Source organism: Neoarius graeffei, chromosome 11, assembly GCF_027579695.1.
Source record: "Neoarius graeffei isolate fNeoGra1 chromosome 11, fNeoGra1.pri, whole genome shotgun sequence".
In the NCBI taxonomy this organism is placed as follows: Eukaryota; Metazoa; Chordata; class Actinopteri; order Siluriformes; family Ariidae; genus Neoarius; species Neoarius graeffei.
This window is the reverse complement of record NC_083579.1, coordinates 48124143-48138119: the sequence shown is the minus strand read 5'-3', so window position 1 is coordinate 48138119 and position 13977 is coordinate 48124143. Positions and strand designations below refer to the sequence as shown.

Here is a 13977-nt window from a genome sequence, read left to right as displayed (position 1 = left end):
GAACACAGTAAGCGCATGATCAGTCAGTCCCTAGCGGATGTCGAGAAAGTGCAGTCTTGTGCCAAAGTGCTGTCCGACTTTCTTTTCATATAAACGTTTCTTCTCATTGATGTCTCTGTACATTACTCTGTAAATAAATGTAAATATTACTCGTTGTGCTCCGTTAACTTTCATCCATTCTATCAGTTTGATCATTCATGAATTCACTCTTTTATTTCATTTGTAGTTCAATCTGGTTGTAGGCTAGCTTGAGCCCTATTGGGATCTGCAGTGCTAGCTGCTAACAGAAATTGGTGAAGTCTCTGGAAAGCACAACCAGCTAGTATGACAGGGTCACAGACCATTTTCTGGAAAAGGAACAGAGGGCAGAATTTGTGTATAAATAGTGTGCATCATATAATGTTCATGAATCTGAAGTATATTGTTCAGTAATGTTAAGAGAATGGTGGGCTCTGTGTTATAGGTTATACCTGGGTATAATATTCAAGGTTCTGTGCGTTGCATAGCCTACCTGGTTATGAATTTCCAGACTGTGTTGCAGAAGATGTTCAAGGATGTGTTGCACAGCTGGGTGTTGTGTTAAAGACTCTGTGTTGCATATCAGGGTATGATGTTCAAGGCTCTTCGTTGAATAGCCAGTGATTTTTGGATGTTTGATATTTTTGATTAAGGATATGAGGCACTAGCCTGGCAAGCCAGACTATAACATGAAATGTACAAGCAAAAATACTTTCTGCCACTAGGTAGGGTTGTCTAGTTCACTATGCTAATGGGGCACACCTTTCTATGCTTTGATATCCGGCCTACAGGTTTTACGATGAATGCGTAAAATGGGCTTCCCCTGTTTTAAAAACCAGCAGCCGCCACTGCTTTAGAACTAATGAGATACTCAATAGAGAGGTAGTGAGAGAATAACCAGTAACTTGTAAGCTGAGTTTGTGTGTAATAAAAAGCTCGGAACGGGATGCCTGTGAGTGACATCGTCCTTTGTGATTATCACATATTGGCGACGAGGCTGTTAGCAAAAAGGGCGAATACAGGACCGGGAAGTTAACGAGCACAAACGACAACATGAACGTGACGATAGGTACCCTGTCAGCATTTGATTCAAAAGAGCAGACTTGGGAAGAGTACTGCGAGATTCTTGAGCAGTTTTTTGAAGCTAATGGAATTGATGACGGAGATAAGCAGAGAGCTATCCTCATCAGCATGGTTGGACCAGCCACATACAAGCTCATAAGGAACCTGGTGAGTCCGGCTAAGCCCAGTTCGAAAACTTATGATCAATTAACAGCTTTAATGAAAAACCACTTCAATTCTAAACCGAGCGAGATTGTGCAGAGATATAAATTCAACTCGTGTTCCCGTCAGCCTGGTGAGACCGTCAGTGCATTTGTAGCCAAGCTGAGAAGATTAGCTCAGGATTGTAACTTTGGCACTACACTGGAGCAAATGTTAAGAGATCGCCTGGTATGCGGTATCAATGATGACAGGATTCAAAGACGTTTGCTGTCCGAAACAGATTTGACATTTGAGAAGGCATTTAAGATTGCCGTAGCTGCCGAAGCTGCAAACCAAAGCACCATTAACATGCAACAGAGTGAAAACGGAGGGAAAAGAGAGAAAGGGAGGAGATTGGAAAATGAAGGAGTGCTACCGATGTCACGGAAAACAACACAGCGCATTCGAGTGTAAGTTTAAAGAAGCAAAATGTCACTGTTGTGGGAAAGTAGGGCATATTGCCAAGGCTTGCAGAAATAAAAGTAAAGGAAGCACGCGACCCAATGAAAAGAATCCACACAAAGCAGCGTGCGCATCCACAAAGAGCACACAACGTAAGTGAAAGACAGGATGGTGATAGTTCTTCGGAGCAAGAGGAAGAAGCATTCACATTAGCCTGCATGGAAGCAGAAACCTCAATAAAGAGAATTAAGCCTTTTGAAGTAAAGGTGGAAGTGAATAGGAAGAAAGTAAACTTTGAAATTGACACAGGATGTAGTGGGAGTGTTATGAATGAGACAAAGTTTCAGGAGATATGGAACGAAAAAAAGCGTCCACAGCTAAAAGAAACCAAACTCTCACTGAGGTCATACACAGGAGAGAAAATCAAAGTAGTAGGAGTAGCAGATGTGAAAGTGACCTATGCACAGCAAGTGAAGACACTGCCCCTAGTGATGGTAAAGGGTACTGGATCTAGCTTGTTAGGAAGAGGATAGTTAAAGGCTCTCAAGCTGAAGTGGGATGAAATAAAACATGTGAGAACAGAGGCAAAGGCGCTACAGCAAGTACTCTCAAAGCACGAGGATGTTTTTAAAGAAGAGTTAGGCATGTTAAAAGGCATGAAAGCAACAATTCGAGTGTCTGCTGAGGCCTGTCCTAAGTTCTATCGGCCCCGCTCAGTTCCGTATGCCATGAGGGCGAAAGTAGAAGAGGAGTTAGAGAGACTACTGAAAGAGGGCATTATAGCACCTGTTAAGTATGCTGAGTGGGCAGCACCCATCGTACCTGTCCTGAAGCCAGATGGTTCTGTCAGGATATGCGGTGACTACAAACTAACAGTAAACAGTGCCTCCTCACTAGAGCAATACCCTATTCCCTGCGTGGAAGACTTGTTTAACACACTGGCAGGAGGGAAACAGTTCTCCAAGCTTGATTTAAGTCATGCCTATCAACAGATTGTGATAGATGATGAGTCTAAAAAATATCTAACAGTAAACACACACCATGGCCTGTTCACCTACAATAGGCTCGCCTTTGGGGTATCATCTGCTCCGGCAATTTTCCAGAGAACAATGGAAAGCTTGTTACAAGGCCTGCCTAGGGTGGCTGTGTATTTAGATGACATTCTGCTGACTGGGAGAGACGAAGCCAAGCACCTGAGCACGCTGGACGAAGTACTCAGGAGATTAAAAGAAGCTGGCCTGCGACTTCACAGACGCACGTGTGCGTTCTTACAAAATTAAGTGGAGTACTTAGGTCACAAGATCAATGCAGAAGGCCTGCACCCAGTGCAAACCAAGGTGAGAGCCATTGAAGAGGCCCCACAGCCAACCACAGTGACTACGTTTACATGCACGTCCAAATCGAGCTGCTGTTGGTAATCGAGCAAAGGGTCCCAGCAGGGGTGCCAGAGAAATCCAATCCTACATGCACAAGTGAAATCGGGCTATTGTGCAAGGTGCATTGTGCACCCGAGCCACACGTGGCGCTACACGCCCCATCGTGTTGGTACACTTCTGGTTGTCGTCATGAAGAAGAGCTATAGTGTTGCCAGATACTGCTGACGTTTTCCAGCCCAAAACATGTTCAAATCTGCTAAAATGCACTTAAAACCCCCAATCTGGCAACACTAGCAGTTCCGTGCTCAAGCTGTTAGGCTTGCTCTAACAGACTATGGCTACAAACTGTCCGGCGCAGACCACTGTTTTGTAAGACAACTTATTTTGCACAATAATATTTTTCTAAAGTCCATTTTTTGCTTACAATTTAACTTATGTCTTAATAAACACACAAAAAGTTCAGTTGTTTTGTTTTTATTGACATTCTTCAGATGTTGGACATATATATATATATATACACACACACACACACACAGACAAATACAGTGACTTGTTTATGTACACAATTCACAGCTATGCAACAGCTGTACAGATGTATTTGGTGATACAGTAAGTGAGCTAAATTTTAACAGTGCAAACAATGCCACAAAAAGAAAAGATTCATGCCGTTGTCATGCCGACCGAGGCTGTTGTGTTTCCCGCTTGTGGTCTCGTCACTCGTCACTTCCGGAAGTAGCTCGACAACTAGCTCGATAGGGTATACATGCACAAAATAGCTCGGTAGAAATCGCATAAACTAGGTCGTGTAGCTCGATTCCGAGAAATCAAGTTCGGTTCACTTTCAGCCGAATTAAGGTGTATACATGGCATTTTGAACTTCGATTTCAGTCGAGCAACGGCAGAAATTCGATTCTCTCTATGTGCATGTAAACGTAGTGAGTGACCGAATTAAAAGCCTACCTTGGTCTGCTGAATTACTATAACAAGTTTCTCCCTAATCTGGCCACACGCTTAGCACCACTCCATCAGTTGCTGAGAAAAGATGCTCAGTGGACTTGGAACAAAGAGCAGGAAGATGCTTTTAGAATTTCCAAACAGATGCTGAAATCAGCCAAAGTCTCATCTCATCTCATCATCTCTAGCCGCTTTATCCTTCTACAGGGTCGCAAGCAAGCTGGAGCCTATCCCAGCTGACTACGGGTGAAAGGCGGGGTACACCCTGGACAAGTCGCCAGGTCATCACAGGGCTGACACATAGACACAGACAACCATTCACATTCACACCTATGGTCAATTTAGAGTCACCAGTTAACCTAACCTGCATGTCTTTGGACTGTGGGGGAAACCGGAGCACCCGGAGGAAACCCACGCGGACACGGGGAGAACATGCAAACTCTGCACAGAAAGGCCCTCGCCGGCCACGGGGCTCGAACCCGGACCTTCTTGCTGTGAGGCGACAGTGCTAACCACTACACCACCGTGCCACCCTCAGCCAAAGTCCTGAGTCACCATACAGCGGACAAAGACTTGGTACTGGCATGTGATGCCTCACCATACGGAGTGGGCGCCGTGTTGTCTCATGTCATGGAAGATGGCAGTGAGAAGCCATTAGGCTTCATGTCACGCACGCTGACACCAGCCGAGAAGCACTATTCGCAACTTGACAAGGAGGGGTTGGCCATCATGTTTGGGATAAAGCGGTTCCATAAGTATATATATGGACGAACGTTTACAATTAGCACCAACCACAAACTGCTAATATCACTTTTCCATGAAAAGAAGCCTGTTCCACAGATGGGGTCACCGAGAGTGCAAAGGTGGGCAACATTGCTCAGAGCATATGAGTACAAAATCATATACAAACCAGGCAAGGAACACGCAAACGCTGACGCTCTGAGCAGGTTGCCTCTGCCACAAACGGATGAAGAGGATGACACAGCTCAAGTCCTCATGCTTGACGTAATGGAAGACCCACCAAACACAACAGCTCAAGTGAAGCAGTGGACAACCACAGATGGGACACTCTCAGAGGTGCTATATTGGTGTCTGAAAGGATGGCCAAAAGAGGTGGATACAGCATTCAAACCCTACAGCCAGAGAAAGCTGGAGCTTAGTGTGAAAGATGGATGTGTCCTCTGGGGGGCGAGGGTGGTTGTTCCAAAGAAGGGAAGGAACGTCATTTTGAAGCAACTGCACCACACGCACCCAGGGATATCCAGAATGAAGGGCCTAGCACGCTCTTATGTGTGGTGGCCAGGGATGGACTCCGAGATCGAAAGGGAAGTTCAGTCCTGCCACACTTGTCAAGAAAACAGGAAGTGTCCAGCCGGGGCACCGCTTCATCCATGGGAGTGGCCTGAGACACCCTGGAGCAGACTGCATATTGATTATGCAGGTCCTTTCTTAGGCAAGATGTTTCTCATCATTGTAGATGCACACTCCAAATGGATTGACACGTATCCAACAAACAGTGCAACTAGTCAAGTTACTATTGAAAAGCTCAGACAGTGTTTTAGCACACACGGCCTGCCCCAGACAATAGTATCTGACAATGGAACTTGTTTTACAAGTCAAGAATTTGAGACATTCCTGAAACAAAATGGCGTACAGCACATGACATCTGCGCCTTTCCACCCGGCATCCAACGGCCTGGCGGAAAGAGCCGTTCAGACATTCAAACAAGGAATAAAGAAAATAAAAGGAGACACTTTGGAAACAAAAATAGCAAGATTTCTGTTCAACTACAGAATCACACCACAGACTACTACTGGCTTGTCACCGGCAGAAATGCTTATGTCTAGAAGATTGCGTTCAACATTGGATCTTCTACTGCCTGATGTGAAGTCAAAGATTCGCAAGAAACAATTCAAACAAAAAGAACAACATGACACACACAGTAAGTGGAGGAGTTTTACTTCTGGTGATGACGTGTACATTCGCAATTACAGCCATGGACCCAAATGGATACCAGCAGTCATAGATGAGAACACAGGACCTGTATCCTATACAGTACAGACAGGAGACGGACGCGTGATGAGACGTCATGTCGACCAAATTCGAAAGCGCCATGCAATGTTGAATGACATGTCTAGACCAGAGGTGATGGTGGAGCCTAACAGTCTTCAGTTTCCAGAGCAAGCAGTGGAGGTCTTGCCTACAGACTCTGCTGTCCCGACTTCAGTGGAAGGGGAAGTGACTGAGCCTGCTGTGACAGCCCAGGTTCACCCTCCAGCTGATGATCCGTCAGATGCAAGAGCAGAATCATCACTGGTACTGCGTCACTCTGAGCGCACAAGACAGACTCCTGCTTACCTAAAAGACTTTGTAAGACAGTAGTGAGTTCCCTCAAATAAGAGCAAGAATGCGCTCTGGGATTCACTGGAAGGATGGTAGTCCACCCTAGATAGTTCTTTTTTTTTCAATGTTAAAAAAAAGTGATGTTGACATTTTGTACCTGACAGATAGTATAATAGTGTTGAATTCTGTTAGATAGTCTAGGTGATTGTACAAGATGGCGTATTTGCAATTCACTGTTACAGTGAAAAATGAAGGTTGATGTTGAAGGTGATAGTGATGCTTAAGCTCACCTGGATAGTTTACTCTTAAGGGGGGAGGGATGTGGTATCCTCACTGAAATGTATTACATGCACTACCACCCCACACCACCAGGTGTTATGGTGGATCCTTTAGAACTAATGAGATACTCAATAGAGAGGTAGTGAGAGAATAACCAGTAACTTGTAAGTTGAGTTTGTGTGTAATAAAAAGCTTGGAACGGGATGCCTGTGAGTGACATCGTCCTTTGTGATTAAGTTATCACACATATACACATAAATATTATTATTCCATAACGTTTAAACACAAATGTCAATCCTTCCACTTCACGCATGATTGAAATAAAGATTATTTAGATATTTTGTTCGTGAAATTGTACTTTACTAGATATATGAAATTTGGTTCTGTCAGTAGCCTATCAAATCTTTCAAAGTAAATAGATTATCCATGAGGTTTTCAAAAAGGCTAGAAGAATCTTCTTCTTTTGGCTGCTCCCGATTATAGGTCGCCACAGCGGATCTTTCGTCTCCATTGCTCCCTGTCTTCCGCATCCTTCTCTACCACACCTGCCACTTTCATGTCCTCTCTCACCACATCCATGTATCTCCTCTTTAGCCTTCCTCATTTTCGTTTGCCTGGCAGCTCCATCCTCAACATTCTCCTTCCAACATGCTCTGCATCTCTTCTCAGGATGTGCTCATACCATCTCAGTCTCATCTCTCTTAGCTTAATTCCTAAGCTCTCCACATGTGCTGTCCTTCTGATGTGCTCGTTCTTTATCCTGTCCAACCTGGTCACTCCCATCGCTCAAATCTTAACATCCTCAACTCCGCCACCTCCAACTTTGCCTCCTGTCTCTTCGTTAAGGGGACGGTCTCCAATCAATACATCACAGCTGGTCTCACTACTGTCTTATACATCTTACCTTTCACTTTTGCTGGGACTTTCCTATCACAAATGACTCCCGAAATCCTTCTCCAACTGCTCCACCCTGCCTGCACTCTCTTTCTCACCTCACTATCGCAGCCCCCATTTTCCTGCACAGTTGACCCCAGGTACAACTTTCTAGGTAAAAGGCTAGAAGAATACATCTTAAATAATCATAAAAAATTAAATCCTATCATGACCGATTTTTTTAACATTTATATCTAACGTGTAATTCAGAATACAAAGGTTTAGAAAATATCATTTCTGAACATACAAAATTTACAGCGTTCGAGCCCCATGGCCGGCGAGGGCCTTTCTGTGTGGAGTTTGCATGTTCTTCTCGTGTCTGCGTGGGTTTCCTCTGGGTGCTCCGGTTTCCCCCACAGTCCAAAGACATGCAGGTTAGGTTAATTGTTTGCTCTAAATTGACCGTAGGTGTGAATGTGAGTGTGAATGGTTGTTTGTCTCTGTCAGCCCTGCGATAACCTGGTGACTTGTCCAGGGTGTACCCCGCCTCTCACCCATAGTCAGCTGGGATAGGCTCCAGCTTGCTTGCGACCCTGTAGAACAGCATAAGCAGCTACAGATAATGGTTGAATATCATTTCTGAACATACAAAATTTACAGTGTATTGCTGTTGCATGGGGCAGCACGGTGGTGTAGTGGTTAGCACTGTTGCCTCACAGCAAGAAGGTCCTGGGTTCGAGCTCCGATGGGGGCCTTTCTGTATGGAGTTTGCATGGTCTGCCTGGGTTTCCTCTAGGTGCTCCAGGTTCCCCCACAGTCCAAAGACATGCAGTTAGGTTAACACTCAGAGGTCCGGGGCCTTTCAGACACTCTGAGGCAGTCTGCTACACCTTGACATTTTTAAGTTTTTCACGAGATGAGATCTAACTAAAAACATCTATGCAAAAGTGGCACATATGGTGATATTCTAGAAAACCTCAACAATAATAATATGAGAGTAAAGTGAATGTAATTAAATTAGTTTTTATTAAAATTAAGTGTAAACACAACCAGACAAAAAACTATTTTCAAAGGTCTTCAAATCTTGTTAAAAAAAAAAAAAAAACACACTATAAATATATCCGGCCAAGACTTTTGAAGTCTGAACCTTGTAAACATAATTGTTGGCTACATAAAAGTAAGAAGATCATTCAGAAATGTTATGAAGGTTCAATACAAATTGTAAAAAAGTCAAATGAATAGAGGGCTTTCGCGTGACGTCACCGCACCGCGAGATTTTGTTAGGGCGCCATATTGGAAGACCAAGTACACATCTATGCAAGTACATACATAACTAAAACAAACTACACCTGAAATGTAGCAGCAAATTTTCTTTTATTAACATGTTAACAGTGTTTTCTTTACTACATTAACAGTTGTTCCATTCTATGAAAGACCTGTTCAGAATTTGTTCATTTATATTTCATATAATAATCAGTGCAGATTAAATGAAATTCTCCACTATAATGTTAAAAAATTATAGCACTTGACCACTATTGCAATCTGTATTCATGCTGTTATAGATTTTTTTATTTCATAATTTATTTTTAATTTACTACTTATCTCTTTTTATTTATATATATTTGAATTATTTGGACATGGGGAAAAACTATATTTAAAATCCAAAGAGGGATGGAGGGAGGAAAATTAAAACAAAAGAAAGAAATGAAATACATAAATGTGATAAAATTAAGGATGTTTTTATTCAGTAAACATTTAAAAAAATGTTCTACAACACTCTAGCCTAGTGGCTTACCAGTAACAAAATGGTCTGAACATATTCTGTATTGTTGTAGACGAGAAGTATTCAGATCCGCTCTGCATAAAGCAGCTAAATACTCTCTCTGGCTACGTTTACATTAGACCGTATCTGTCTCGTTTTCTTCGCGGATGCACTGTCCGTTTACATTAAACCCCCTGGAAAAGCCAGGAAACGGGAATCCGCCAGCGTCCACGTATTCAATCTAGATCGTATCTGGTCCGGTGCTGTGTAAACATTCAGAATACGCGAATACGCTGTGCTGAGCTCTAGCTGGCGTCTCATTGGACAACATCACTGTGACATCCACCTTCCTGATTCGCTGGCGTTGGTCATGTGACGCGACTGCTGAAAAACGGCGCGGACTTCCGCCTTGTATCACCTTTCATTAAAGAGTATAAAAGTATGAAAATACTGCAAATACTGATGCAAATACTGCCCATTGTGTAGTTATGATTGTCTTTAGGCTTGCCATCCTTCCACTTGCAAGTAATAAGTGATCTGCGCTGGGATCACACACACAGCGGCTCAGTCCCGAATCGTGGCTTGTTCACTTCACTCGCGCGCTGTGTGAGCTGCGCAGGGCCGGAGTGCGCACCCTCCAGAGGGCACTCGCTGTTCAGGGCGGAGTGATTTGGAGCGCAGGATGCCTGCGGAGCCGAGCGTATCCGCGTATTGGCGTTGCTATGTGCACGGCTAACGGTTTTAGTGTAAACGCGAATCGTTTTAAGAACATTAATCTGATGATCCGCTGATTCGACGTAATGTAAACGTAGCCTCTGTCTCCTGGCAGAAAGCTCCTTGGTTTGCTTGTGTCTCAATCATAGCTGGTATTCTGTAGAAAGACTTCTTTTCACCTTTCCCATCAGCTTTGTTAGAACACCCTAACACAGCACAAAAGTTTACCATTGTAGGTTTTTGATGATCCAAGTGCCTCGTGGGTTCAAATACCACGCGCTGCCGTTATTTCCCCCTAATCACGAGTTTGTTGGTCTTCCAATATGGAGCAGGGTTTGTTTACTTCCGGTTTTGGGTGACGTCAGTGAAAGGGGTCTATAGAGATCTTGCAGTCACGTGACCGGAAAGTACACAACCGCCATCTTGTCAGTCAAAAACACCGCTGAATATTGCTGCACTCATGTACAGAATGGATCAATTTCAACCGACGGACTACACGGCTCATTTTTCTAATGAACAGATAACTAGATATATGTCTAAAATAAATGATCTACAGATTAGTGACCCTTATGGCTTACCGGACGGAGTTTTCACGACCGGATTTTGAACTGCCAGCGGAATACCCAGACGTGTATAATTACCTCATTAACTTTCCCTCGCTGTTCAGTGGTGAAGCACTGCGTGCTTATAAATCTCTGGACAGTTATCTCTACAGAAATTCAGGATTTGTCAGCGACTCAGATGTGGCATCTTGTAAACAAGACTCCTCATTGGATGGGTAAGTCACTTAAGTATTGAGTATAGCACTGACCAGCCGATTATAGAATAGAATAAGGTAATTCCAAATCGTCCGTCTTGTTTACATGGATCTGGCGTTGGAGAGGTAGAGGCTTGGCAGTGGAGATTTGAGTGGCTGTTTTCTGAGCTTAGTCAACAGGCCGGCTCTGCAGCCTCGCTTTTGCTTCCGCTCCCAGCACCGCCTCCTTCGCTTTGCTTCCGATAACAATCCACGGAGACCCCGCTGGTCTCGCTATCTCGTCCGGAATGTTTTTGTTTTGTTTTTCTCGTCTGGAATGTTGTGCATGCGATGGAAATCGCTACAAACCGTCATTTTCTGCTGGAAACCAATGTCCAGTAAGTCCATACGGTTGTAGTGGATATTGAAGTCCGATACAGACGAACACCACGCAAAAATACACATAAAAAACATAAAAAACGTGCACAGGTAGGGAGAGCTTGTAGCCACAGCCGTTGTAGTAGAATTGTATATAGTAGGGTTTTCCAGAAGAAAAGGTAGAAGTAAAAGCAGAAGTAGACCCAGAAGTAGAAGTAGAAGGCGGAATATGGCGTTTGACCGACAAGATGGCGTCTGTCACAATCTGGATCGGCTGTGACGTCACATGCAAGTGCTCCATACTGATTAGATGGGTGTTTCACACCTGTAACTGCCCCCTCCCATCGCTGTCCATGTGTCGGTGGCTGTCCATTTGTCAATGGCTGTCATTGTCCTGTCAATTGCTCTGCCAGGGCATTGTAGTTCCCTTCCCCCAATTCTTTCTACTGAAATTAGCAGTTCTCATCTCGATGCCAAGCAACAAAACAGTTTCTGTCTTGCTGAAAGCAAAGGTAGACGATACATGTATCGCACTTCCACAGAGTTTTTGTTTTCCTTCCCTGCCGCCTGCAGTACACACAGGCTCTACGACCATCAGCGGCCCTCTTCCCATCTGCGCTGAGCTCAATCCCACAAACTGGCATGTGAGTCTCTCCAGCTGTCTGCACAGGAGCCTTTGGGGGCTGAAAAGTCAGGGGTACACCACACAGCTGTGCAGTGAGCTCCTCCATGAATTGCTTCTGGCTCATTCTTTCCTTCTGCATGTTTTGCATGAGTTCTTTGTGGAGGATGAAGGCATTTGTTGCAGCAACATCCAGGAAGTGAAGAAAGAGCTTCTTGTACCACTTCACAGTTTTGTGCTGTGCTGTGAAGTACTGGATCAACTGGTCAGACAAATCCACACCACCCATGTACTTGTTGTACTCTACTACGGGTTTGGGACATGGAACAGACTGTGTTGACCAGACACCCTTTCTGCTTTTCACTCTTCGCTGCACTACATCCCCAGTGTACGCAGCATGGATGGTGGAGCAGACAGACACCTCTTGTGTATCCATCCACTTCACACAGACAACAGGTCCATCTCTTATCCAGCGGATTGTTCCTCTGGGTGAATGCTTTGTCAGTGCATTGAGGTTACTGTGTGGGCAATCCCTCCGGGATTCTCTGTATGTTCCACATGCACCAAACTTGGCAGCATACAAGTCCTTGAAAAGCTTTGGGCTGGTGTAGAAATTGTCCATGTACATGTGGTATCCAGACCCCAAATATCCTCTGTTAGTCAGTGACATGACAGAGTCATAAGAGAGGCCATGACCCGTGGGGAAGTTGTTCTTTCCTGTGTATACAGAAAAGTCAGAGGTGTACCCATTGCTGGAGTCTGCGAGCACAAACAACTTGAAGCCCCACTTAGTTGGTTTGTCCTTCATGTACTGTCTTATAGTATGGCCTCTGGAAGCCACCATGCGTTCATCCACAGAAAGGTTCCTGCGGGGATGATAGAATGCCTTACAGGCATTCTGGATGGTGTACATGAGGGGTTTGACACAGAACAGTTTGTCATGGGCTGAGGTTCCTTTCTTGGCATCATTCTCTCTGTTTTTATCTGGGTCACTCATGTGCACATTCCAAAAGATGGTTCTGAATCTATCCCTTGTAATTGCCTGTGCTGGGAAAGGAAGAGTGAAGATGCTGTGTCTCCTCCAGTAGTCATTGACTTGTTTCATCTTGACCATGCCCATGTAGAATATCAGTCCAAAGAATCTGTAGAATTCAGCAACTCCAACGTCCACCCATCTGTACTTTGCACCTCTAGCGATGCTCCTGGCAGCTTGCTTGTTGGTGTTGTGGCAGAGGGTTTCCACAGCATCCTCTGAAACGAAGATCTTGAAGAGATCTAGAGGAGTGTGGTTGTCCTCTGCCCTCAGCTGCACACCAGGCTCCCTTGCAGGAAGAAACTGCAGTGGTGGTGGAGTGATATCTGCATCACCTTCTGTCTTCCATGAAAGTGGATGCTGTTTGGCCTGGGGCCGTGCTCTCTTTCTAGCTGGTGCAGGTTGGATGTTCTCCACATCACTGTGAAATTGAATAGAAAATATTTTAATAAATATTGTAATACTATAAGTTGCTCTTTCATTATCTTTTTAAAACATTGAATTCACCATTACAGAACAGAGACATAATGACACAAATCTGCATATCTGATGTAACTTTGTCCTATAGCCTATCTATCATTCACACCTAATCTGTATCTAATTTACACATTTTCAGTTTCGGTATTGGGTCACACCTTTCATAACAAAGACAAATGCACACTAATTATCAAAACAACAGTATGCTGCAACAATTTCTTTGGTTTCTCTGTGTTTACATCATTTGTAGCTTATATGCCTGCATCTTACTATCTTATGGACAGACTTATGCACGGAGTAACTGTGCACGTACACGTTTGGTAACCAAAAAATTTCTTCAAAACTTGACAGAAATAGTATGTTTCAATCAACTAGTTTTAGCTACATTCTTCCTATAAGCTAATCGACAGCTAGCTAGCATGACAACAAGTAGTAAAATAGATATTAGGCTACTTACTCATCAGAAATGTCCTCCACGGGATCTAGACAAAGCTCAAAGTGTAGTTCATCATCACCGTCATCGCTGGATACATCTGACCTTGTGTCGTCTGACTCGCTCTCCAAAGCCACTTCTTCCTGAATCAGCATTGAGGCTTCAGCGGGCGTCATCTTCTTCCGTTCGCTGGGCATCCTTCCTCAGGCTATCAGTGAATCTGAATCAAAATATCCCTTTCCATGCGTGTTTGTTTATACTGGTGAAATTGGGTGTGTTCTCACCTCGTGCTCCCCGGTGCTCCCAGACAATGA

At 44.1% G+C, this 13977-nt stretch overlaps 1 protein-coding gene and 1 pseudogene across 1 annotated transcript; one reads left to right on the top strand and one right to left on the bottom strand.

Annotated features, from left to right (window-relative positions):
* Positions 1 to 1071: 1071 nt before the first annotated feature.
* Positions 1072 to 6395, top strand: LOC132893661 (uncharacterized protein K02A2.6-like; annotated as a pseudogene).
* Positions 6396 to 11550: 5155 nt separating this feature from the next.
* On the bottom strand, positions 11551 to 13860 carry LOC132893660 (piggyBac transposable element-derived protein 4-like). Its single transcript, XM_060932806.1, has 2 exons — positions 13688 to 13860; positions 11551 to 13174 (listed from the first exon to the last, which is right to left on the bottom strand). The coding sequence occupies exons 1-2, from the start codon at positions 13858 to 13860 to the stop codon at positions 11551 to 11553; spliced, it is 1797 nt and encodes a 598-aa protein (XP_060788789.1).
* Positions 13861 to 13977: the final 117 nt, after the last annotated feature.

Coding starts and splice junctions, on each gene's coding strand:
- LOC132893660 (XM_060932806.1), bottom strand. CDS start 13,860: ATGCCCAGCGAACGGAAGAAGATGACGCCCGCTGAAGCCTCAATGCTG. Junction 13,175..13,687: donor GTGGAGGACATTTCTGATGA/GTAAGTAGCCTA, acceptor TCAATTTCACAG/TGATGTGGAGAACATCCAAC.